Below are 24,211 nucleotides of genomic sequence, written 5' to 3' on the forward strand. Positions count from 1 at the left end.
GACACTTTATGGCCTTAAGACTGTAACTTTGTAACCAAATAAATCCCCTTCATAAAAGCCAATCCATTTCTGGTATTTTGCATCCTGGCAGCATTAGCAAACCAGAACACCTTCCAATCGATAAAAATAAACCCTCCCTCATCTGCATCTCTCCAACCGCCCAGTCCTTCCTCCTTGAAGCTGCTCGTGTCCTCAGCTTGGCTCCTGCTCCTCCCCACAGCCCGAGCCCCAGGCCCCATGGCCCCCACCCGCCAAGCCCTCCCCCAGCCCCCAGCTCTCTCAGTCCAGCTGTAGGCGCTGTGCTCTGGGCTGAAGACGGTCAGAGGGTCCATGGATGGCAGAGTAAAGCCCTGTCACTGTACCAAGGCATTCTCTGCCCGATGCACCCAAACAACAAATTCCTGAGACACCAGCTTTTTAGAGACAGGAAGAGTTTAGCCCTGGACACAAAGCCGGAGATCAGACGGCTGGTCGGCCCAAAGTCTGTCTCCCTGAACGGCAGTAATTCTGACAGTTTTAAAGCATCAAAAGAGGGGCAGGTTTTAGGATAATGCTAGTGGCCCAGATGATGTATTAGAAGTGATCTAATTATTGGGCATGTGCAGATCGATTGCATGCTCAGTCACGGAACGTATGCAAGAAAATGGCCTTCGTGTGGTGACGGGCGTGATGTTTAGTGTTCCAATGAGGTAGAGGTGACTTGTAGGGTAACGTCTAAGCTGTTGCGCATGTCAGGCAGGCTCGTTTTGGTTAGACCCAGCTCCGGTTATCGAGATAACTTTGGACTTGGGGTGGGTTAGTTCCGGGCTGACTCAAGGCCCTTCATTAATAAACATTAGGGGCCGTCTTCAGTGGCCACAGGACTCAAGGTGGAGAAATCGGATAAATGGGTACCAGTGAGGGTCAGTCACAAGGTTTCCATGATCACGAGGGCACACGATAAAGGCTGCACAATCGTTATCAGAGATCCAGGCAGCCAGAGCACAGTTCAGGTTTCAGGTACTTCCCTCTGTCAGCTCTGATATGCCAGAAAGTAAAAAGGAATCTCTGCAGAATGATTCAGGAGCACAATCATCCCTTAAATCCTGACTTCTCGGTCACAGCCCCAGAGCCTCGGAGCCCGCAGACCCCGCTAGAGCAGGGAGCCTGGGAGCCCTGACCGTCCCCCACCTCGGCAGGGGCCCTGCAGGAGGGGTGAGGCCTCGGAGAGGCCGGGAAGGGTGAGGGGCGGGTTCTCGGAGCCCCCGGGAGCCGCCCCGCAACCCCGATCTCAGGCTTCGGGAACCTGGGGACGAGCGAGCGGGAGGAAGGGCACGGGGACACAAAGGCTGGGGCTGGAGTGGGACTTCAGAGCCCCTCGAGGCTGCAGATGAAAGTGATTTGGAAAATAAAAGGGCCATACAACCGCGGCTAGCTTTGCACACAAACATTATTATTGCTCTCCTCACCGCGCAGCCTGCCCTCCGGCCGCCGAGCTCAGAGCCAACCACATGCAGGGTTGCGTTGCACGTGGGTGTTTACTGGGGACGGGGTTCCGAAAGCCCCCCGGGAAGGTCACACTTTTTTGGTGATGCTTTTGGGGGTGGCGAGCTCGAAGAGGCGAGGGGTCGCCCGCGCCACCAGGGCGGCCGGGGAGACGTGGTAGGGGTCGTAGCCCTCGTTGAGGTCCTTCCGCAGCTTGGGCCGGGCCAGGGACACGATCCGCGGACTGGCCACCGCCTTCTTGGTGACGTCCAGCACCTCCCAGCGGGGGTCCCAGTCGGGAACGCACTTGTCGGACTGCAGCTTGGGCACTGGGGGGCGAGAGGGGAGCGCCGTCAGCACGGAGCTGCTCAGGGCCGCTCATCACGCAGCAGAGCTGACAGGGGCGCGCAGCTCCATGCCCAAAGGCCCTGCCTGCTGCGTCGAAGTCTCACACACGGCCGGCCTGTCCCTCAGCAGGTGACGGATACACAAAAGGCGGCATGGCCATGCAGCGGAACGCGATTCAGCCACGATGAGGAAAGCAGCCCTGAGCCGTGCGACATGGCTGGGCCTGAAGATGTGATGCTAGGCGCAAGAGCCAGACGCAGAGGGACGTGTGGCAAAGGACCCTGCTCGTGTGAAACGTCCAGAAGGGGCAACACCTCTGGAACAGGGGCCTGGGGAGGGGGAGGCGACCGCTGATGGGCCCAGGGTTTCTTTCTGGGCTTCTGAGAATGTTCTGGAAGTAGTATTGTGCAGACACTGGAAACCCAGTGGGTCACACGATTTAAAAGGAGGCTGGTAAAGAAAACAGTTTCAAGCGGCCATAGGTGCCGACCGGGGGCCAAGGGGGCTGGCCAAGGATGTCTGCGGCCCCCCCACCCGTGGGTAGAGAGGCTCCAGTGCCCTTTGGCCCCCTGCCCCTGCCGGCTTCTGCCTCGCTGCCCCAGCCACCTGGCTCCAGCTGGACTCCGTCCCCCCTGCCCCGGCCCACACGGCAGCCAGAGGCACCTGCTCAGAGGCTTTGGGGAGATGGGCCAGCCCCCACCTTCCTCAACCTCCAACCCTGGGGGCTCCGGGGACCTCAGCTCTGAGCCTGGGCAGCTGAGAAATGGGGGTTCCCTTCTCGGCAGGCGCAGCCCTGGCCGGTGTCAGGGTCCTGGTGAAGAGAAACCCCTTGCCCAGGCGCACACTGGCCCAAAGGGGAAAGGGACACGCAGGTGGGTGTGGCGTCCCCTCAGGGGCCTCTTGGAGCCTGCCTGTGAGAACGTGGCAGTCGGCTTCTGCCGCCCAGTCCAGGAGGACAGAGGCCAGCATGGGCCAGGGGCTTCACAGTTTCTGGGTCACTCCCTAGGAGCAGACGCCAAGTCCTTGCAAGCCGGCACCCGTTCGAACACGGGAGGCATCTTCACGAGCTAGCCCTCTCCCCACGGTGCACCTGCACCTGGCTTGCCAGCCTCGTTCAGTGTTTAGAATCCTGCACAACCGTCAGTGGCAGGACCTCGCTGTTTGAAAAATGCAGCACATTCCTGTGCACACAGTCTCACCTACAGGTATGTGGGTATTTATGAGCGTATCGCAGACACGGATGAATGTATACATGCGGGTGTATGTACAACTGTGTGTGGACATATTTATATTCCAGATGTGTTGTGAAAGAAGGACCAACACACAGGATGGCTTCATGTGGTGCATGGCAATCAGATACTTCCATTTGTTTAACTGTCCTTTAAATGAAAGAGTGAACAAATGAATGAATGAATGAGTGAATGAGTGAGCAAACAAGAGACCTTGAAAGCAAAGTTAAAAGACAAGAGACTGACTGGAAAGAATATGTTCAACAAAGGATTAGTAACCATCATATATAAAGAGCACTTCCAAACCAATAACCCCCAAAACTAAGAAATAGACAACTGGGAAAAGTATACAGAAGAGAAGAACTAAATGGCCAATAAACACTTCTGGCCTTTCTGGGCAAGGAGCAGGGAAAACACAGTGAGTTTTCCAAAGCCGCTGCCCTCGGAGACCTGACACACAGCATGGCGGAGAGAAAGGAGCCAGCGAGCTTGGGGTCGGGGGTCAGGGAAGGGCCTCATAGGCTGAGCCAGAGAGGTGAAGCTCTAGGGGCAGAATCCGGCTTAAGATTCACAAGATCCCACTGGCCGCTGTGTGTACACTGGGCTGGGCAGCAGCTCAGGACATGGCCAGAGGGCAGAGCTGACCTGGCTTCCTGGAGGGTCCATGTGGGATGCAAGGAGGAGCAGACAGGGCGCCCAAGACATGTCCGAGTGCGCGTGAGCACGTGTGTCTGCGTGTGCCCGGAAGGTGGCACAGAGTCTGGTGGAGTCAGAGGTGATTTTCACCTTCTTTACACTCTTCTGCCTTCTCCAAAGTCTTAGGGTCCATACGTGTGACCTTGTCAACGTCTTTCCAAGAGCGAGGAGGCAATCACTGTTTTTCGGGCGCCCCTTGCCCCGGCGTGGCTCTGGCCCCGGCCCGCTCCGACCCTCCTTCCAGGCCACGAGCTCCTGGGGCCCTGGCCTCACGGTCGCTCTGCACTCAGCAGGAGGCCGAGGAAGAGGGCGCGAGACCATGGAGAGCCGGCCTCTGTCCAGCTTCCAGTGCCCTGTCCAGGGCCAGCCGAGCACAGCCGGGGATGCCCCCGAGGCAGCGCGAGGGCCCCAGGGCCACTTACTGGCCAAGCGGAGGAGGCGGCTGTAGTTGGACACGTGCGGCTTGGGCTTCGGCATGGGGTCCCACTCCTCCAGCAGCGTGGCCGGGGCCCTGGGCTTTGCCAGCCAGAGGATCCGCGGGCTGGGGACCGCCAGCTGGGCCGCCCTGGAAACCTGGGACACCTGGAAAGAAAGCGAAGGAGCATCAGCCCCTGATTCCTCACAGGCCGGGAACAAAAAGGGCCACCCAAGCAGCACCAAAGACAAAGCTGAGTAGGAGAAGTTATTTCACGTGTCCCACAAAGGGTTAGTAGCCATCACATACAAAGAGCACTTCCAAAAAACAATAGGGAAGTGGGCAAATTATACGAGTGAATCTAAATGGCCAATAAGCCTCTCTGGTGACCAGCGAAATGGAAATTAAAATAACAAAATATCACTTCATGCCCCCAAATTTGGCAAAAAAAAAAACCTGAAAAAGTCTGATGTTACCAAGCACCGGCAAGGGTATGGGAGGAGAGAAATTCTAATGTATGGCTGCAGAAAAGCAAACTAGTACAAGCTCTTCGGAGAGCAATTTATCCATCTCCAGAAAAGTGCACACTTGCTGACTCCCTACAGAAATCCCCACAGACGAGCACAGAAACCAGTGAACGAGGCTCACGGCGGCTTGAGTATCACCACAGAAACGTGGACGTAACCAGCAGGGGCCAGGTAAATTAACTGCAATGTATTCCTAAGACGGACGGCGACGCAGCAGTTAAAATGATGTTCTTTTCCTACACGAATCAACACGGATTACTCTAGGAAAAAAATATGAGGGGAAGAAGCAAGAAAGACACATGGGTATTTACGTACATTAAAAACACAAAACACAGCACCGCAGGTCGACAGATGTTCCAAGGTATAACGGTGATGGAAATAAGGAAGATGTGCTCAAGGTGGGGGCGGAAGGACCAAGAAACTCCACACATTCGCTCCACAGACAAGTTTTCAGGATTTTCCAGAGAACCATAAACTCTGATACTCCGAGTCCACCCATCAGGTTCAACTCCACTTGCAAATTATTTTGCTACCCAAAAAACTGCACACTCGAGTCCTGTTCCCCTGCAGGTTTCTGTGTGACACCTGAGACTCGGAGCCAGCGCTCGGCTGCTCTGAACGTCAGAACTACCGCGCACAGCAAACGCCAAAAAGCTGAAAAAGAGCTCACACCTCAGCTAGAGACATGAATAAGCAGATCTGGTTAGGACTAAGACGAACCAGGCCAAAGGGTAAAGGACTATATTGACTTTTTAAAACTTCAACTTCTGTGTGAGACCAAGGGAAGAGATGTTTATTTGGTGCAAAATCTATGCTTTCTGTAGCACACTGAATAATTTAACTTGAATGGTCAGTTTATTCAAACTCCATAATTACATGGAACCTTGAATAGGGGGTGAGATCTGGTTGGTTTGTACAGGTGAGTGTGAAATCCTGATACATCCGAGAGCAACTTGGGCAGAGAATAAAAATGTGTTTGCAAAGCCCCCTTGAGGGACTGGAGGGAAATGTGGAAACATTAAACTTCCCCACCTGGGGAATTCCTGATACTCTCACATTCCTTGGGGACTACCAATTTAGAAGGCCGAGCCCTCGATCTTTGGGCTTGCCCTTATGAAGCTCCTTATTGCAAAGGAGAGGCTAAATCTGCTTATAATTGTGCCTAAGAGTCTCCCCCTGAGTGCCTCTCCGTTGCTCAGATGCGTCCCTGTCTCTCTCTCTCTCTCTAAGCCACCTCGGCAGGTGAACTCACTGCCCTCCCCACTACGTGGGAACTGACTCCCGGGGATGAACGTGGACCCGGCATCGTGGGACTGAGAGTATCTTCTTGACCAACAGGGGGATGCAAAATGAGACGAAATAGTTTCAGTGGCTGAGAGATTTCAAATGGAGTAGAGAGGGCACTCTGGTGGACATTCTTATGCGCTATATAGATAACACTTTTTAGGTTTTAATGCACTGGAATAGCTAGAAGTAAAGACCTGAAACTACCAAACTCCCACCCAGTAGCCTTGACTCTTGAAGACGATTGTGTGACAATGTAGCTTACAAGGGGTGACGGTGTGATTGTGAAGACCTTGTGGATCGCACTCCCTTTATCCAGTGTATGGATGGATGAGTAGAAAAATGGGGACAAAGTAAATGAATAATAGGGAGGGATGGAGGAATGGGACGTTTTAAGGGTTCTTCTTTACTTGTATTTTTATTCTAATTCTTTTTTTTCGAGTAATGAAAATGTTCAAAAATGGATTGTGGTGATGAAGCACAACTATACACTCGGGATGACTATAGGGTATGTGAATTTATCTCAAACCAAATTTTTTTTGTTTTGTTTTTTTATAGTCATTTTATTAAGATATATTCACATACCATGCAGTCATACAAAACAAATCGTACATTCGATTGTTCACAGTACATTACATAGTTGTACATTCATCACCTAAATCAATCCCTGACACCTTCATTAGCACACACACAAAAATAACAAGAATGATAATTAAAGTGAAAAAGAGCAATTAAAGTAAAAAAGAACACTGGGTGCCTTTGTCTGTTGTTTGTTTCCTTCCCTTATTTTTCTACTCATCCATCCATAAACTAGACAAAGGGGAGTGTGGTCCTTATGGCTTTCCCAATCCCATTGTCACCCCTCATAAGCTACATTTTTATACAATTGTCTTCAAGATTCATGGGTTCTGGGTTGTAGTTTGATAGTTTCAGGTATCCACCACCAGCTACCCCAATTCTTTAGAACCTAAAAAGGGTTGTCTATATTGTGAAACCAAATTTTTTAAAGAGTCGCTGTTCCCAAATGTCGGTGCCCCCCCCCACGCCGTGTAAATCCACTCTCACCCTCGCCCCTCGCCAGCCCCCCGCCAGGGCCCTCGCCGGTGACATCCGCCCGAGACGCAGCCTCCGAGCGGCAGGACACACCCAAGTGCCCCCGTCCCACAGCGGGCCTCTGCGGAGGGGGTGTTGGGGCGTTTTATTCCTGAAAGGAGAAGGAAGGGCCGAAACCACCCACCGTTTACCGATTCCTGGAGCAGGTTCTGAGGGGGCTGCGGGTGTCAAAATACATAACGTTTTAAAAAGTTCTCCACGCGCAGAAGGCGCGAGCCAGACGCAGAGGGTGGGGAGAAATGGCTGCAAGGGTCTCTGAAATCTGGGTCCCTCTCTCTTGAATTTGTCCTTAAAAACCACAGACCCTACTCTGGTCTCAGCCAAGATGTCTAGGTGTCTGCAATTTACCACCACCATTACCACACTCGCCACCCCCTCCCCTCCCCAGGCACGAGATGGAAGGAGGGCACCAATTGGAAGGACTACACCCTTGCACGCTTGCACCCTGAACCCTTGGACGCTTGCACCCTGAACCCTTGCACACTTACACCCTTGCACCCTGAACCCTTGCACCCTTGCACCCTGAACCCTTGCACACTTGCACCCTGAACCCTTGGATGCTTGCACCCTGAACCCTTGCACACTTGCACCCTTGCACCCTGAACCCCTTGCACCCTTGCATCCTGACTGCATCCTGGTCCAACCAACCAACCCTAAGAAGTCATTTTTTGAAACAAATAGGGAGCATGATATGAAGGAATTCTTAATTTTTTCCAGTGTTCTTTTTATTGTGGCTGGGTTTTTTAAAGCCCTCATCTGTTAGAAATACATACTGAGAGTTATAAGAGAAATTGTTCAATGTACAAATTTACTTTAAAAAACTTTACATGGGGGCCTGGCAAATAATCACATGAAAAGATGCAGTGACATCATCAGGGAAATCCAAACAAAACCACCATGAGCCCCCGGCACACCTGTTGGAATGGCCAAGGTGTAAATGATGAAACAAACGAAAACCAACGGATCGACAGAACCTGGGGTTGGCAAGGATGACAGCCGCCTGGCGTCCTCTTGCAGCAGGGCAGCCGGGCCCCTTCGGAAAAGGCTTTGGCATTTTCTCATAAAGCTGAACAAACCCTTGCCGTGTGACCTGCAAGCCTGCCTCGCAGTATTTCCCCTGGCGATAGGAGAACCGATGCCCCCACAAACACCTGTGCCTGGACTTCAGCGCAGCTGTGTCTGTAATGGCCCAAAGCTGGACATAAGCACATGTCCTTCAGCAAGCAAACGTGTCTGTGCCACAGAACACGGCCCAGCAATAAAGCAGAATGAGCCGCTGACACGTGCCAGGATCCCACACGCGTTACACTAACGGGAAAAGGGCAGAATCAAGTCTACAGGGCCTGCGGTTCCATTTCTACGAGGAGGAAAGGCATCGAAGGGGTGGAGCACGGGGCAGGGGAGCCAGTCTGTCAGGGGAGGAGGGAGAAGGGAGGAGGGAGGCTTCAGCCAGGGAGGGGGGTCTGGTTCCGAACGGGCTGAGCTTCTGCGACACCCCGAGTGCGAGCAGACGGCCTCGGGGTCCCCGTGAGCCGACGAGCTCCCTGGACAGGCCCATCCTGTCCTCACCTGGACCCCTCAGGTGGGGTGACCCCGGTTGGGGTGGCGAGGCCCCTACCTCGGACATGTTTATTCTCCAGATGTTGTTGCGGACCTTCGGGGTCGCCAGCTCCTTCAGGCGGCCGGATGGCTGGTACTCCAGGGTGGCCCGCGGGATGGGCCAGACAGGGGTGGTCCTGTGGGAGACCCCGGGTCAGAGCCGCCCAGCCTGTGTACCTCACCTGGGCCTCACCTGAGCCTCACCTGGGCCTCACCTGGGCCTCACCTGGGCCTCAGCGCCCTTCTGTTTCAGGGGAGAACCCGGGGAAGTGGAGATTTTTGTAAATCCCTCCAAGAAAGGACTCGTGCAGGAAGCCCTAGGAGGCCACCCTGACGGGACAGAGCCCCTCGGCCGCGGCCACCCCAGCCCAGTGTGCAGTCGGCACACGGACCCCAACCCCAGACGCTCCGCCCACCCTCTGCCCCCGGGGCAGGCACCCTGTGGGTTCCACAGTTTGAAGGATCCTCAAGAGATTCCACGATGACCTGGCTTAAGACGAAAACTTACTGCAACCTGGACAGTTCGGAAAGGAGCGCGGGAGGGTCCCAGGACCCCCCGAGTCAAACGGACTCAGAGAGTGGGCCGCTCCGGCCAAGGTATTCCAGTTACAGCTTCCCTCTCGTGCATGCACAAAGACATGCAATTAAAACGCATATCTAAGTAGCTCTAAGAATCAGTTTTAACGAGTGTGAAAAGTCTAAGGGATGAGAAGGGATTGTCCGGTTGTACATGAACTAACAGGGTGTTCTCAACTGCTCACTCTTCATTCCACAAAACGCCGTTGGGCGGTGGCAAGTGGCGTGACGGGGCCCAGGGGCCCAGCTCGGCTTTCGAGAGGCCAGGTGGAGCCAAGGGCCGTGGCCCAGCCCAGGGGTCTCTGCCCAATCTGCCTCCCCAGCCCCCCTACCTGTTGTTGTAATACTCCGAGTAGAATCTTTTGGGTCGAGACAGCTCCTCCACCCGCGGAGACACCGCTGCACAAAACGGAGGCAGCGGGTCAGCCCGAGCCGGAGCCACCCAGCCCGGGGCTGCCGAGTGCAGACCCAGGCAGCCGAGGGGCGTCCATGGCAGGTGGAGGAGGAGGGGGACTCAGGCAGCTGAGGGGCATCCAGGGCGGGAGGAGGAGGAGGGGGACCCAGGCAGCCGAGGGGCGTCCACGACCGGAGCAGGAGGGGACCCAGGCAGCCGAGGGGCGTCCACGACCGGAGCAGGAAGGGACCCAGGCAGCCGAGGGGCGTCCAGGGCAGGAGGATGAGGGGGACCCAGGCAGCTGAGGGGCTTCCAAGGCGGGAGGATGAGGGGGACCCAGGCAGCCGAGGGGCGTCCAGGGTGGGAGGATGAGGGGGACTCAGGCAGCTGAGGGGCGTCCAGGGCGGGAGGATGAGGGGGACCCAGGCAGCCGAGGGGCGTCCAGGGCGGGAGGATGAGGGGACCCAGGCAGCTGAGCGGTGCCTGCAGGGGGTTGTCTGCGACCGTGTTTCAGGGACACGGAGCTCAGAGGCCCGGACCCCAGCCAGGGCTCCCAGGACAGGGTGTCGGCCAAGGACCCCCGGCTGGGGAAGTGGGCTTGGGTTGGGGGGAGCGTCCGGCCCGAGGGAGCCTCAATAACGGGCTCCACTTGCAGAAAGGGATCCGCTGCTCTAAAGCCCTGTGGGGCTCCCGGGAGGGGAGGGGGAATCTGATTCCTTCGGGAGAGTCTGTCCCACACCCCTCACCCCGTGGCTGTTCTGCGGGATGGGCCAGCGCCTGGGGCTGGGACAGAGGCCCCCGACTGACCCCTGGGCCGACGCAGGGCAGTGGCAGGGGGGCTCACCGGGCACCGTGACCGACAGGGTGGTGTCCTCGAGGAACCGCTCCGTCCAGTACACGGATGGCCTGGAATACAGCCGGGGGGGGCCTCAGGGAGGGGCCACCTGTGCTGAAACAGAAGCTCGGGGCCCCCCACAAACACGCGGAGCAGGGGCCGGGCGCGGGGCAGACAGGAAGGACACAGACGCAGGAGGCAGCGGCAGGTGGGGGGCGGCCACAGGGACGACGAGGGCAAGCTGGAGCCCCCAGAACCAGCTGAGCTCCGAGACGCCCCGACTGAGAACCGGGCAGGTCCGGCGCTGGGCGAGGGGCCCCAGGAGAGCCCTTCCCCGTCCTCACCGTGGCCCAGGTAGGGTCCCCCTGGAAGCGGCCGGGCCCCCGCGTGGGCAGGCGGTGGAGGGGCCGCCGGACTTACCAGTAGAGGGAGAACTGCCAGCTCATCTTGCAGGGGGAGAGCCAGGCCGTGCAGCCCACCCTGCCGTGAGAGGGGCCAGGCCCTTTGCTCTGGGGCCTCCTCTCTCTCCAGGGCGCCACCCCCAGCCCACGAGGGGCACTGCCCCCGGGTCCCCTCCCGATGTGCCGCTCCTCACCCCCTCGGCTCCCCTCCTGCGCCCCAGGCCCGGCACCCACCTCCCAGGCCCCTCACCTGTCTTTCAGGACTTGCCAGTTGGTCTTGGGTTTTGCCAGATGGAAGACCCTCCGCCGCCGCCTTCTCTTGCCCTTGGGCCTGGGGGTGCCCTGCGACTCCGGGGTGATTGACAGCCGGCTGGGGGAGAACCGGGGGGCGGGCTGGAGTGGGCGTCCCGGCCCGTCCAGGCGCCGTAGGACGAGACCCTGGGAGGAGACCCGGGGAGGAGATCCCAGCAAGCAGCCTCGCCAAGAACCCAGCAAATCGTGCTCCCCCCGGCATCCCGGAGACCCAACAGCAGGTGGCCCTGGGAGGCCGTGGCTGGGGCAGGGCCCACTGCTCCCCTTCGCTGCCCCCGGGGGCTGCCGCCCAGCACCTCCCAACCTGGGCCCCCACATCCCCTCCACCCACCTCACTTCAGGAAGGTCCTCGTCGGAGTCGGGCTCCAGGACCCTCTCCAGCTCGGACAGGGCCTCCTGCGGGCTCTGGGTCTCCAGAAACTCCTCCCCCATCTCCAGCTCAGGCAGAACCTCCTCCTGGTCCTCGGACCCCGTACCCCCATCCTCGGGGTCCTGGTACTTGGGGCCCTTGAGCTCCGGGACCCTGAGCCTGGCACCGCGGAGCCCCAGGGCACTTTTGTCCAGCCCCCCATCAGAGCCGCTCAGGGCCCTGGGGGTGCGGAGGCTGCCGAGCGAGCCCTGCCTGGGGTCCCCCATGGGCCGTCGCAGACCTGCGCCCGCCTCGCTCCGCACCCAAGTGGCTCTGGGCGCCGCGATGACAGGAGAATGTTCTGGCACATTCTTGCCCACATTCCGACCTGCAAAGCCCATCGCATTGTGGCTCCCCTCCCGCCGCCCCAAGGCCCTGATCCCTGCTCGCTGCTCTGAGCCGCTGGCCACACAGGCCCCTGTGGCCACCTCAGGGCCTTCACAGGGCCGTTCCCGCAGCCTGGACGCTCTGCTGGGCCGTTTGTCCCTCGGCTCCTCCATTTCTCCTCAGCATCCGTCCTGGCCTGGAACGAGGCTGCAGGCCATGTGCTCTCTTCCTCGGCACCTCCCTCGGCTTCCAGAAGGCCCCCACCCAGACCAGGGGTGCAGAGAGCTTGCCCCACTGTCCCCAGGCCGAGGGCAGCACCCACCAATGGAGACCCCACAATCATCTGTCGCATGAACCATCAAACCCGGTGTTCTAGTTTGCTAATGCTGCCGGAATGCAAAACACCAGACATGGATTGGTTTTGTAAAACGGGGTTTATTTGGTTACACAGTTACAGTCTTAAGGCCATAGAGTGTCCAAGGTAACACATCAGCAATCGGGTACCTTCACTGGAGGATGACCAATGGCGTCCGGAAAACCTCTGTTAGCTGGGAAGGCACGTGGCTGGCGTCTGCTCCAGAGTTCTGGTTTCAAAATGACTTTCTTCCAGGATGTTCCTCTCTAGGCTGCAGTTCCTCAAAAATGTCACTCTCAGTTGCACTTGGGGTATTTGTCCTCTCTTTGCTTCTTCAGAGCAAGAGTCTGCTTTCAACTGCCGTCTTCAAACTCTCTCTCATCTGCAGCTCCTGTGCTTTCTTCAAAGTGTCCCTCTTGGCTGTAGCAGCTTGCTCCTTCTGTCTGAGCTTATACAGTGCTCCAGTAATTTAATTCAGACCCACCCTGAATGGGCGGGCCAACACCTCCACGGAAATTATCCAATCAGAGTCATCACCCACGGATCGGTAGGGCGCATCTCCATGGAAACACTCAAAGACTTACAATCTAATTAACACTGATAGGTCTGCCCACACAAGATTACATCAAAGATGATGGCGTCTGGGGGGACATAATACATCCAAACTGGCACACCCAGAAAGGGCTCAGCGCTGGCTGTGCATCTGCTGCCATCCTAGAACAGAGCTGTGTTTGGATGAAGGAAACACGGGCAGTGCCTTCCCCTTCCCGGGAACAAGACGAGGGGAACCCTCAGGGGCTCCCAGGAAAGGAGCCACAAGGAAGGGGTTGCATCACTGCTCTTCTTCCCAGTTACTGCTGGGCCCATCTGTGATGCCTGGAGCTGGGGCAGCTGTGCTGTGACCACGAGGCCCACCAGGCTGAGGCCAGGCAAGCTGGAAGGGTCTTGGATGGCATCGTTGAGCCTCTGAATTAGCAACCCTGGAGCCTGCTCTGTTCTGGGCTTCCTGTTACTCGAAACAATTTCCTCGGCACTAAGGCCTTCTAGCTGGATTTTCTATTCCTTGCAGCCAAAAGCACCCTAACTGATACAGACGACTGCAGCCCAGCATTTCATGAGAAATAACTTCAGCTGTGACTGTTGCTCTCAACGGGCTGCCTCACATCCTCAGAAATAAACTCACCGTCGTGAGATGAATCATTCTCACTCCCCATGCACACACCCCGGCTGGGCCAGCCTTTGAAGGGCGTTTCTCACGGGTCTCCCCAGGGGCCCCATGTCCCGCCAGCAGCGTGCCCTCCGCCTTCCACTCATCATTTAATGCTCGGTCTGCTGCCCCGTGCAGGGGAAGCGCCCTGACTACCACCCAGGCCTGGCAGCCCCCTGCCCCAGCTCTGACACCCCCAGGCCAGCCTTGGCCCCCACGGCACAGGCAGGTGACTGACCACCCTGAGAGCGTCACAGGACACACACGTGGGAGTGGCCAGGTGGTCCCGTACGGCTGGCAGAGCCCTTCCCGGTTCCCATCCCTCCCTTCCAGATCTGGCCTCACCCCGGCTCACGGGAAGATGAACCCCACACTGCCGCAGCCCGAGGAGTCTCACCGGGACTCTCTCGTCCACGGCCGCACCACCAGGCCGTGCAGATGGAGGGTCCTGCGCCCGCCTGGACTCCTGGGGCCGCTCGGCTGATGCTTTCCTCATGAAGACTCCAGCCGACGAGGACGCTGAGCGTGGGAATTTGGCCCCCGGCCCCGAGCCCCGACAGCAGCCCCGGGATGTCGCAGTCCAGCGGGGTCCGGGCTCAGAACCAGACTAGGGCCCATTTCTGCTCAGACACACAGAAGAGCAAAACGCTCACAGCCAAGGGGCCGAGGGTGGCTTCACGTTGCTCTAACAGAAGAAGGAGGAGGAGCCAACAAGTGGGGGTGTCTGATATGCCGGGGGGGTGGGGGCAGCAGTCAGAGGCGAGAGCAAGCCCCCAGGGCAGAAAATAACATCATATCCTCCAGCATTTATTTCCACGGCTCCAAACAAATCGCCACACGCTTAGAAGCTGGATCAGACATCCTGGAGTTCAAGACCAGGGTGTCAGCAGGATCTGCTCCGAAGCACTTCCGGGCGTTGGCAGGATTCACTCCCCCAGTTGAGGACTTGGCTCTCCCTTCCTTTTGCCAGAGGTCAGCTGAGGGCTGCCCCCCTCAGCTCCCAGACCCTTCCTCCACCTGCAAAGCCAGCAGCAACAGGTGGGGCAACAGGTGGAAGACAGGTAGGAGGCAGGTAGAGGACATGTGGGGTACAGGTGGGGGACAGGTGGGAGACATGTAGGGGACAGGTGGACAGGTGGGGAGACAGGTAGGGGACAGGTGGACAGGTCGGAGACAGGTGGGGGACAGGTGGGGACAAGTGGGGGCAGGTAGGTGACAGGTGGGGGACAGGTGGGGGACAGGTGGGAGGCAGGTGGGGGACAGGTGGGAGGCAGGTGGAAGGCAGGTGGGGGACAGGTGGGGGACAGGTGGGAGGCAGGTGGGGGACAGGTGGGGGACAGGTAGGGGCAGGTAGGTGACAGGTGGGGGACAGGTGGGAGGCAGGTGGGGGACAGGTGGGGGACAGGTGGGAGGCAGGTGGGGGACAGGTGGGGGACAGGTGGGGGACAGGTGGGGGACAGGTTGGGGACAGGTGGTGTCCCTCGCAGGCTGTGGATCTCGCCTCCTCTGGCCCACCTTCTGACCCAGCCTGGGAAGGCTCCCTGTGTTGACGTCAGGCCCGGGAACCCAGGATCATCTCCACGTCTCAAGGTCTTCCTCAGTCCCACCTGCAAAGTCCCTGCTGCCAGGTAAAGATGCTTGTCCACAGGCTCCGGGACCCGGGACATCTGGGACGCACTACCCTGTCCAACACACACACAAACCAGCTCCAAAGGAATTCAGGTTTAGATATCAAAAAAGACTTTAAAACACACTAAAAAATTCAAGGTGACCATTTTTCTGCCCATGGAGTAGGAAGGATTTTTTTGAAAGAAAACAAAAAAAGTGCTAATCATGAACATTCAATAAATTCAACCATACTAAATTTGAGCACTTCTGATCATCAAAGGCACCTTAATCAAATGAAAAGACAAACCAGGCTGGAAGATATTGGTCACATATGCAGCTTATTGGAATCCATAATATATAAAGAACTCCTGTAAGTCAGTAACCAAGTGAAAAATAGGCAGAAGATATGAAAAGACTTTTGCAGAAAGGAAAGCTACATGGAAAACACGAGCAGACGCTTGGTAATGAGGCAAATAAAGCCCAAGCCTATAAGGAGACCACATTTTTATATCCACCCTATTGGCAAAAGTTTAAAAGACTGACAAAATGCTAGAGAGAAGGGGGATTAATGAGGTCTTGTACACTGTGTAGTTTGGTCTGAACTTGGAAAACAAGTTAGCATCATCTTTCTCATACAGTTGAACATTTGCATGCCTAAGTCCCAGCACTTTCACTCCTGGATTTATCCCAAACACGCACAAGAAACCAGTGTAAAACCCAAGAGCACATGATAGGAGAACAGGTAAACTGGGGTGTTTTGCAGTGGAATATCATACAGCAGTGAAAATGAACGAGCTGCAGTCAGACAACGTGTAGAATGAAAAGAACAAGTCCTCACATACACATGTGTGTGGCACACACATACATGCATGTGATAAAACTTCCAACAGGAGAGAAACAGGGATGACATAAAGGATTCAGGATGGGGTCTAAGTGGGCGTATGGGGGGAGCTATTGATTGTGCTCTTATTCTTGGGTTGGATAATGATTGGGGTGTTCATTTCATTATGATGAGTGAATGGGTGGGTGGGTGGGCAGATGGATGGATGGATGGATGGACAGACAAATGGATGATGAGATATGAAAGGGTCACGCGTGGATTAATGATGGAATGTTAGGAATAACGCATCATTGCCAATCTAATTCTGTGTACCTGAGATCTTGTTTGTTTCCTAGGCTGCTGAAAGCAGAGACCATGGAATGGGTTGAATTTTGTCACTGGGAATTTATTAATTTCCAGTTTTCAGGCTGAGAAAAATGTCCAAATCAAGGCACCATCAGGCGATGCTTTCTCCCCGAAGACCAGCTGCCGGTGATCCCGGGTTCCTCTGCTGCAGATCATCATCGTGGCAGGTGTGGGAGAGTGAATTGTGCACCCAAGCAAGTACGCGCCTCTCGGCTGAGGGTGCCTTGCACACGGACCCTGGAGATGTAGAATCAGCTAGGGAGAGGGTTCCCGTGGGAGCCAAGTGCAGCCAGGAGGATCAGGGTGGGCCTTACTCTGTCCGGGAGGCCTGCTGCAGAGACACCGAGCTCAGAGAAAGCCATGGGGAGGCCCAGGGCTTCGCCCAGTGACGGAGCAGAGTCACCGGCCCAGGATACAGCACCAAACGTCACGGACGTCGAGGAGGGCGGTGGCCTTGTGACCCTTGGCGTTGGACCTCTGGCCTCTGAAGCCGTGTTCGAGCCCCCCACTGCAGTGTCCATCCCAGCGGCTGGCAAAGAGCACAGGCTCTGGATCTTGCAGACATCCCGCCCGCGTGATCCAGGCAGCCTGGGCCCAACGGTTCTGGGCAGCACGGGGGCAGCACGGGGGCCCCACGGCCCGCCAGCCTCGTCCGTCTCTCTCCATGCAGCTTCTCTACAGGATCGCGTGCCCGGACCCCCCAAGCCCCTGCATCCCCGTTCAGTCTCCAGGATCTACCGCTTGGCACAGTGAAGGTAAACGGGCCACGCGCAGCCTTCGGGTCTGACCCCAGCTGGCTCCGCGTCTCTGAGGCCCCCAGGCCCCCGTGTCCCTACGTCGCCCTTTCTGTGGTTGGACAATTCTCCGGGCCGTGGACGTCCACGCCGTGTTTATCCTGCTCCCCCTTCCCGCTGGTGCCGACAACTATCGGGGACGCTCCGGGGCGTCACCTGGGGGTGGAATCGTATGCTGCGTCTTTAACACTAGTGTCTCTCTGCCCTGCAGCGTTTGGGGTCCCCGCTCCAGTCCTGCAGTACCCGCGGCAGCCAGCAGAGGCCGCGCCGCTCAAGGGCACGTGGCTCTTCCCTTGGGGTCGACCCTGGGCCGCCCCGACCACGCAGAACCCGCGCTGCCCGTGGGCGTCCTCGTCCCCGTCCCCACCCCACGGAGGAGGAAACTGCTCGGAGAGGCAACGCCACCGGCCCAGGATGGCACCGGACTCACGCCCCAGCGGACGCCCTCCAGAGCCCACGTCCATGCGTGGCTGCTCCCGGGCCCCGGCTGCGAGATCCAGGGTTGAGGAGGGAGCCGCCCTCGGCTCTGTCTCTGGTCCCTCCTGTGAGGCCGTGGCCGTCAGCTTCTCCCAGGACTGAGCGAGCCTCCCGGGGCCACAGTTCCCCCAGCGGCAGCCCCCAAACCGCTCGCTGGGCCCGGCCAACAGGGGCAAGGGGAGGGGCGGCACCACCGGCCCAGGGGGGTCCGGGAGAGGGTCCGGGGGAGGGTCGGGGAGAGGGTCCGGGAGAGGGTCCGGAGAGGGTCCGGGAGAGGGTCCGGGAGAGGGTCCTGGAGGGTCCGGGAGAGGGTCCGGGAGAGGGTCCGGGAGAGGGTCGGGGAGAGGGTCCGGAGAGGGTCCGGAGAGGGTCCGGGAGAGGGTCGGGGAGAGGGTCCGGAGAGGGTCCGGAGAGGGTCCGGGAGAGGGTCGGGGAGAGGGTCCGGGGGAGGGTCGGGGAGAGGGTCCGGGAGAGGGTCCGGAGAGGGTCCGGGAGAGGGTCCGGGAGAGGGTCCTGGAGGGTCCGGGAGAGGGTCCGGGAGAGGGTCCGGGAGAGGGTCCGGGAGAGGGTCCAGGAGGGTCCAGGACAGCGTGTGGTCAAGGACCAGATCAGAGCCCCCGGGACCTCATCCCCTCCTGCCCTACTGACCCACGAGCCCCTGGCCAGTGTCCGTGTGCCGCCCTGTGCCCCGCTGGCTCCACCTGGGTTGAACTGGGTTCCTCAGAGGATGTTCAGTCCTCAGCCTGCACCTGTGACGTGGCCTTTGGGAAGCAGGGTCTCTGTGGATGGGATCGAGTTAGGGTGAGGTTCCTGGATTATGGGGGCTAAATGCAATGACGGAGAGACCCAAGGGACAGAGCTGGGGGTGCCGCGGCCACCAGGGCTGGAAGAGACAGGCAGTGCCCTGCCCATACCTCGGTTTCAGACCTCCAGCCCCAGGACCCCAGGAGAGTCAATGTGCCTTGTGTCAAGCTCCCAGTCTGTGTGTTTTTATTCTCTTTGGCCCCAGGAAACTGGCCCACAGCCCTGGGGACAGGCAGCAAGGAGGAGAAGATGGGAGCCACCCTCCTGCTCCCCTCTGGCCTGGGGTTCTCAGCTCACGCCCCCCCACCCCACCCCCGGCAGCTCCCTAGGGTAAGGGAGGGGTTCTTGTTTCTTTCTCGTGTAGAAAATTGTCCTCAAAGAGCTGGGGATCAAAGAGAGCAAGTGTCAGAGCCCGATGTCCAACCCCAGGCCTGGCCCGTGGCCACTGGGCAGTTTCCTCCCCAGCACGTGGCCTTTCTCGTTTCTTGCAAGTTCTAAGAAAACGCTCAGGTGTGACAGCCCCAAAATCACAGCATGGGAGCTCCAAAGATCCGTCCCTCCACCACACCAATAGGTAGCTGGCAAAACCTGTCAGAATCAACTTTTTGGGGCTCTGGTCCCAATCAAAGGCTCCCGGCGCCCAGGGACGTGCCGCGTGAAGGAGAGGCCTCCGCGTCACTGGCTGACGGCGTAGACCACAGGACGGGCGGGCAGCCTGCTCTGCGTGTCCTCTTGGCCGGCTCCGGTGCCCGCAGGTCGAGCCGACACCAGTCTGGGGGTTGCTGGGGAGCCGTTTGCAGACCCATCACCATCCACAGTCGGCCCCTCTGCATCAGTGACCACCTCAAGGGCCCGGGGGTGGGGTGCGCCCAGGCCGGGAAGGCCTCCAGGGCAGACAGGGGGGCTTCCGGAGAAGGAGGAATTCTGCCTCCAGACAGCAACGCCAGCCCCTGCTGCGTCTCCAGCCTGCCACGCGGATCCGGACTTGCCAGCCCCACATCACATGCGCCAATTCCTTGAAATATGTCACCCAGTGTGTATATAAACACACGCACTCTCCTGGTTCTCTCTCCTGGAGAACTTTGCCTGCATAGGACAAGGAAAGTCACTAAACAAATGCACGACTACAAACCACAACAAGCAGCAACGGCAAACCCTGGGGAGGGGAGCCTGCTTCCAGGATTTATTACGTTACAATGTTCAAAACCTCCAGTTTTCAACAAAAAATCATGAGGCATGCACAGAAACAGGAAAGTAAGGCCATTCACAGGGGAGAGAGAAATCGAGGGAAACCACCCTTGAGGGAGCCCAGTCGTTGACTCTACTAGACAAAGAACCTAAAACGGCCTCAGAGATGCTCAAAGGTGGACCGAGACCAGGAAAAGGGCGTCTCACAAAGGGAGGTTATTGGCAAAGACACGGCAGTGGTAAAAGGACCAGGAAGAAATTCCAGAGCTAGGATTCCTGGCTGGGGAGAGGCAGGGAGAGCCGAGCCTCCATACAGCCCGGGCCCCCCGAGTTTATTCATTTTTGTGTTCGTTTATTCAGGAACACCTCCTTGGCATGTAGCATTGTTCTTTGATACTTTTCACTCCCATAATTAAATACTAATGTGTAAGCTATTTGTTTCCTGACTGAACACTCCCCACACATCCCCCCAGGGTAGTTTGCAAACCAAGTCTCTCTCATTCGCCAGAGAATCTGCAGCACCCAGAAATGAGATGAAGAAATGGATGGATGGATGGATAGATGGATGGATGGATGGGCAGGTGGATGGATGGGTGTGTGGATGGATGACTGGGTAGATGGATGGGTGGGTGGATGGGTGGACGGATGGGTGGATGGATGGATGGATGGGTGGATAGATGGATGACTGGTTGGATGGATGGATGGGTGGGTGGATGGGTGGATGGGTGGGTGGATGGATGGGTGGATGGACAGACAGGTGGGTGGATGGATGGATGACTGGATGGATGGGTGGATGGGTGGAGTCTCTGATTCCCTGAGACAGGGCCGGGCTCCCTTCCAGAGCCAGGAACCTCACAGTCACAGACCCCCACCTCCAAAGCCTTGCCATGGGCCTCTGCCATGGGTCCTCCCTCCCAAATTCCTGTGGCAAGGTGAGGGGGGAAAGGGGAGGGAGCCCAGTCCCTCCCCCTAAAATCAGGAAGAGGGGATAGGAGGTTTGGAGCTCAAACCCGGGAATCCCAGGGTTCTGGGGCAGATGGGGGCACGTGCCCCCCTCCACATGCACACAGTGGCCACCCAAGGCCGCACCTGAGCAGGTGACAGGGGTGGGGTAAGGAATGCTTTACACTCCTTGACTGCTCAAGCAAATGCCATGCCATGCATCAGCTTAAACAAGGGGAATTTATAGGCTCTCGGTTTTGAGGCCAGGAGAAGTCCAAATGCAGGTGATGCTTTCTTCCCAGAGACTGGCAGCTGGTGACCACTGCACACAGCGGTGTCTCCCGGCCTCTCCGGCCTTTTCCGAATTCCATCGAGTTCAGCCTCTGGCTGCTCCTTCTGCCTTTCTCTCTGTCTGGATTTTCATTCAGTTATAACGGACTCCAGAAAGGGGACTGAACCCTCCTGGTTGAGCCGGGCCACACCTTTAGTGCACCAGCTCCTCAGAAGGTCCGCCTGACTAGGTTCTCACCACGGGAGTGGATTAGGTTGACTAACAGGTTTGTCTGGGGTTCGTGCAGCTCCAAACCACTGCAGGGCTGATTTTCAGCCTGAAGAGCAAGTCTCTGGGTAACAGACCTCGCAGTGCAGGCTCTGGGGCTCGGGGTCCACCTGGGGTCCCATCTGCCCCTCTGGCCTCTGGTCACCGGCTCCCCATGTCACCCTCACAACTGTGTCCTCCGCCTCTGTCTCTCAGGATCCATCTGTCCATATCCGTCTGTCTGTCTGTCTGTCCCTCTGTCCTCACGTGTTGGCCTATGTTGTCTGTCCAGCCTCTCCAAGTCTGTCCTGGCCCGTGGCTCCTGTGTCATGTCTCTGCTCCCTAGCAGCTGGTTTCAGGGGGCTGCAGTCAGGGAATGGGGGGGTCTCAGGGTCCAAAAGGGCTGGCATGTGACACCTGGAAACTGAGGCCAAGTCTGGGACCCCACAGATCAGGGAGACCAAGGGTGGGGTGCAGGTGAGGCCCCCGAGATGGACTGAATAGCGCTAATGGGCAGTGCTGGGTCCACAGAAACATTGTGGCCATGCCCCCCGAGGTGGGACCCCGAGGTGGGCCCCTCAGTCAATCATGGCGCCCCTTCCCATGGAGCCCCACAGGATCCCAGAATCTTTTGGACCTCCCCCAGCCCAGGACTCATGCCCCACCCCTAACCCAAAGGCCAAGGAGGAACCTCACTCCCTGCAGTCCCCAGAGCCCCATTAATATCAGCTTCCCTGGGGGGCAATGCTGTCCCCAACCTGGGGGTGACAAATGGGCTCCCATCACCCCCCATCTGCGGTCTCTGTCCCTGCCCCCATTTCTTGGGACTGCCCCCTCCCCAATTCCCTGAGCACACCCCTCCACACCCCAGCCTTGGCCCTCCCCATCCCTGGCTCCTGGCAGGCTCCGAGCAGCCGCCATCTGACCTGGCTGCTGTTGCCACGGAGAGATCTGAACATCGGGCATCATTAGGTACGGCTTGTGGATCGCTGTGAAATCTCCGATCCTGGTAACTACATCTGCTGTAAAAGAGAAAGAACCTGGTGTTAGAAAACGCAGGGACGTGTGTTTAGGGTGTCTCCAGTGGTTCAGAAGAAACGCAAATACCCGTAAATAGCCGGATATGGGTAGCAGGTGCAGGTGGAGATGACACATGCCACAGGCAGAGCAAACAGGGAAATGCAATCTCCGGGAACCCCGGCAGCGGCTGCAGAGGCTCCCATCGTGTGTCTGCCAGTTTGAGATCACACCAGAAATAAAAGTCAGGAAGGCCACCCGCAGGGGCCTAGGCCCCAGACTCCCTGACCGGGTGATGGGCACCAGCGTGAACAAACCCGACAGAATCCCCTAGTGGAGTGAGACGTACAATGGTAGAAGGGGGTGCCAACAGGGTTGAGAGAGGGGGGCATGGGGTGTCTGCCCGGTGGGCCCTCAGGGGGACTTGAAGCAAAGGCTGGAAAGGTTTTGGGGGTGATGGGGGTGGGGGTGCACCTGGCAAAGGCCCAGAGAGGATGTGTGAGTGGGACCCGGATGGACAGCAGTACCGCCGCCCCTACGTGTGGGCCTGGGGTTCTCGGCCGTGGTCCCCCGGCCGTGTAACCCCGTGTGCGCCCCGCACCCCTGCGGTGCGCCCCCGCGCTCCCCGCATGCGCCCTCGGGGGCTCCCGGCGGCCCTAAAGCACCTACTGCCTGCGCGGGTTCCCTTTAGTTGTGCTCAGCCGTCACCCGCCCTTACTGTTGTGCAATTAAAACTCTGGGGCGACGATCACGCAGTTAGAAACGGCCCTTCCCACGGCGGAGCGCGCCCCTGAAGGGCGCCTGGGCGGGCAGCAGAAGGCCCCGCGTCCCGGGCCGCATCTCCGCGTCTTGCTCGCCTTCTGCGGGGCGAGGCGGTCAGCGGACACTTCCCGAGCCCCCTGCGCGCCGGGCCGGGACTGGGGAGGTGGCGGGGAGGGGGACAGAGTGAGGAAAAGCCGGGCGTGGTGCGGGGTGGTCCGCGGAGCCTCCGGAGGCGAGGGCGAGGCCCTGCGGGTCCCGGGGAGGACAGGCCGAGGGCCACACCGGGCCGGGGCGGGGGCGGCAGAGGGACGGTTCTGGGAAATGTTTCTTCGTGGCCTTTGTGTTTAAGCAGAGCGCGTACGCAGCAGGGGTAAGTCATGTGGGTGGACCCGGCCCAGCGACCAGCAGCCCGGGGTCGGCCCCAAAGACCCCCAATGCCCACCCCCACCGCGGGACCGTGACCCGCCGCTGTGTCTGCTCGTGAACTTCCGAGAGGCCCACACAGCGGGTTCGTTTGTGCACAGCCTCTTCCGTCCGCGCTGTGTCTCGGGGTTCATCCTCTCTGAGGTGGGGAGAGGGGCTCCCCCCTTTTCTTTGCTGCGGGGGTTCTGGGGCATTTGGGCGGCAGAGCCTCTGTGTTTACTGAGAGAGGGGTCAGCTCTGGGGGTTCTCGCCAGAGCCCCTGGGTGGAGGGAGCTGCCTTAGTGGGGTGGGAGGTGGTGGGAGCTCCAGGGTGGGGGGCACCTTCTCCCTCACACCCAGTCCCGGGGTGCCCCAGTGTGTCTTCCTTCTCACCTCTTTCCTCTGGATCTCCCAGCAAGCTCCCCCCGGTCTCTGTTCTGTCCCCGTCCTCCAGGCACTGGGGGATCTTTCTAGAATGTTCACCAAAGCCCACTGCTCCCCAGCTCCCCATTGCCCACACTCCTCACGGGGTCCCCTCTGGCCCAGCACCCGTGCTGGCCACACTGGCTGCTTCAGCATTCCCAAGGTGCCAGGCGCATCCTGCGCTCCCATCTCCTCCTCCAGGAAGCCGCCCTGACTGCCCCCCGTGATTTACCCAGGGAGGTGAGCACCTTCGTTTGACTTCGTTGAACGTTCCCCTCCCCCATGGCCTGTAGGGGTTCCACACTGGTGACCCCCAAGCCAGGGTGTGAAACCCCTCTCCACGCGCCTGGGACTCTGTGGGCCAGGAGGTTAGGCAGGTTCCGTGGAGCTGTCCCTGTGCCACGGCCTCGGGGCAGGAACCAGGTGGGGCTGTTCACCCCGTGTCTGGGGGCTGACGCTTCTGGAACCTTCTGGGCTGCCAGCTGGAACTCTTCATGGCCTGTTCTCGTGCCCTGGGCCTCCTCATGGCATGGTGGCTGCTTTTGAGAAATAAGGAGGTTCTTGGTTGGGGGAGTCAAG

The 24,211-nt window shown here is 58.4% G+C and overlaps 2 protein-coding genes across 3 annotated transcripts; both read right to left on the minus strand.

Annotated features, from left to right (window-relative positions):
- Positions 1-1,071: 1,071 nt before the first annotated feature.
- On the minus strand, positions 1,072-12,102 carry THEG (theg spermatid protein). Its single transcript, XM_037823788.1, has 10 exons — positions 11,525-12,102; positions 11,132-11,251; positions 10,901-10,960; positions 10,490-10,551; positions 9,584-9,650; positions 8,695-8,812; positions 4,160-4,319; positions 1,647-1,793; positions 1,522-1,612; positions 1,072-1,285 (listed from the first exon to the last, which is right to left on the minus strand). The coding sequence occupies exons 1-10, from the start codon at positions 12,100-12,102 to the stop codon at positions 1,072-1,074; spliced, it is 1,617 nt and encodes a 538-aa protein (XP_037679716.1).
- Positions 12,103-18,740: 6,638 nt separating this feature from the next.
- Positions 18,741-22,255, minus strand: LOC119525183. Of its 2 annotated transcripts, none has more exons than XM_037823784.1 (3): positions 22,136-22,255; positions 21,955-22,050; positions 18,741-19,446 (listed from the first exon to the last, which is right to left on the minus strand). In XM_037823784.1, the coding sequence occupies exons 1-3, from the start codon at positions 22,249-22,251 to the stop codon at positions 18,984-18,986; spliced, it is 675 nt and encodes a 224-aa protein (XP_037679712.1). In that variant the 5' UTR covers positions 22,252-22,255; the 3' UTR covers positions 18,741-18,983. The 2 variants fall into 2 exon arrangements, with proteins under 2 accessions (XP_037679712.1, XP_037679713.1); XM_037823785.1 differs by lacking the exon at positions 18,741-19,446 and adding an exon at positions 21,246-21,391.
- Positions 22,256-24,211: the final 1,956 nt, after the last annotated feature.

Source organism: Choloepus didactylus (assembly GCF_015220235.1).
Source record: "Choloepus didactylus isolate mChoDid1 chromosome 25 unlocalized genomic scaffold, mChoDid1.pri SUPER_25_unloc1, whole genome shotgun sequence".
Classification (NCBI taxonomy): domain Eukaryota; kingdom Metazoa; phylum Chordata; class Mammalia; order Pilosa; family Megalonychidae; genus Choloepus; species Choloepus didactylus.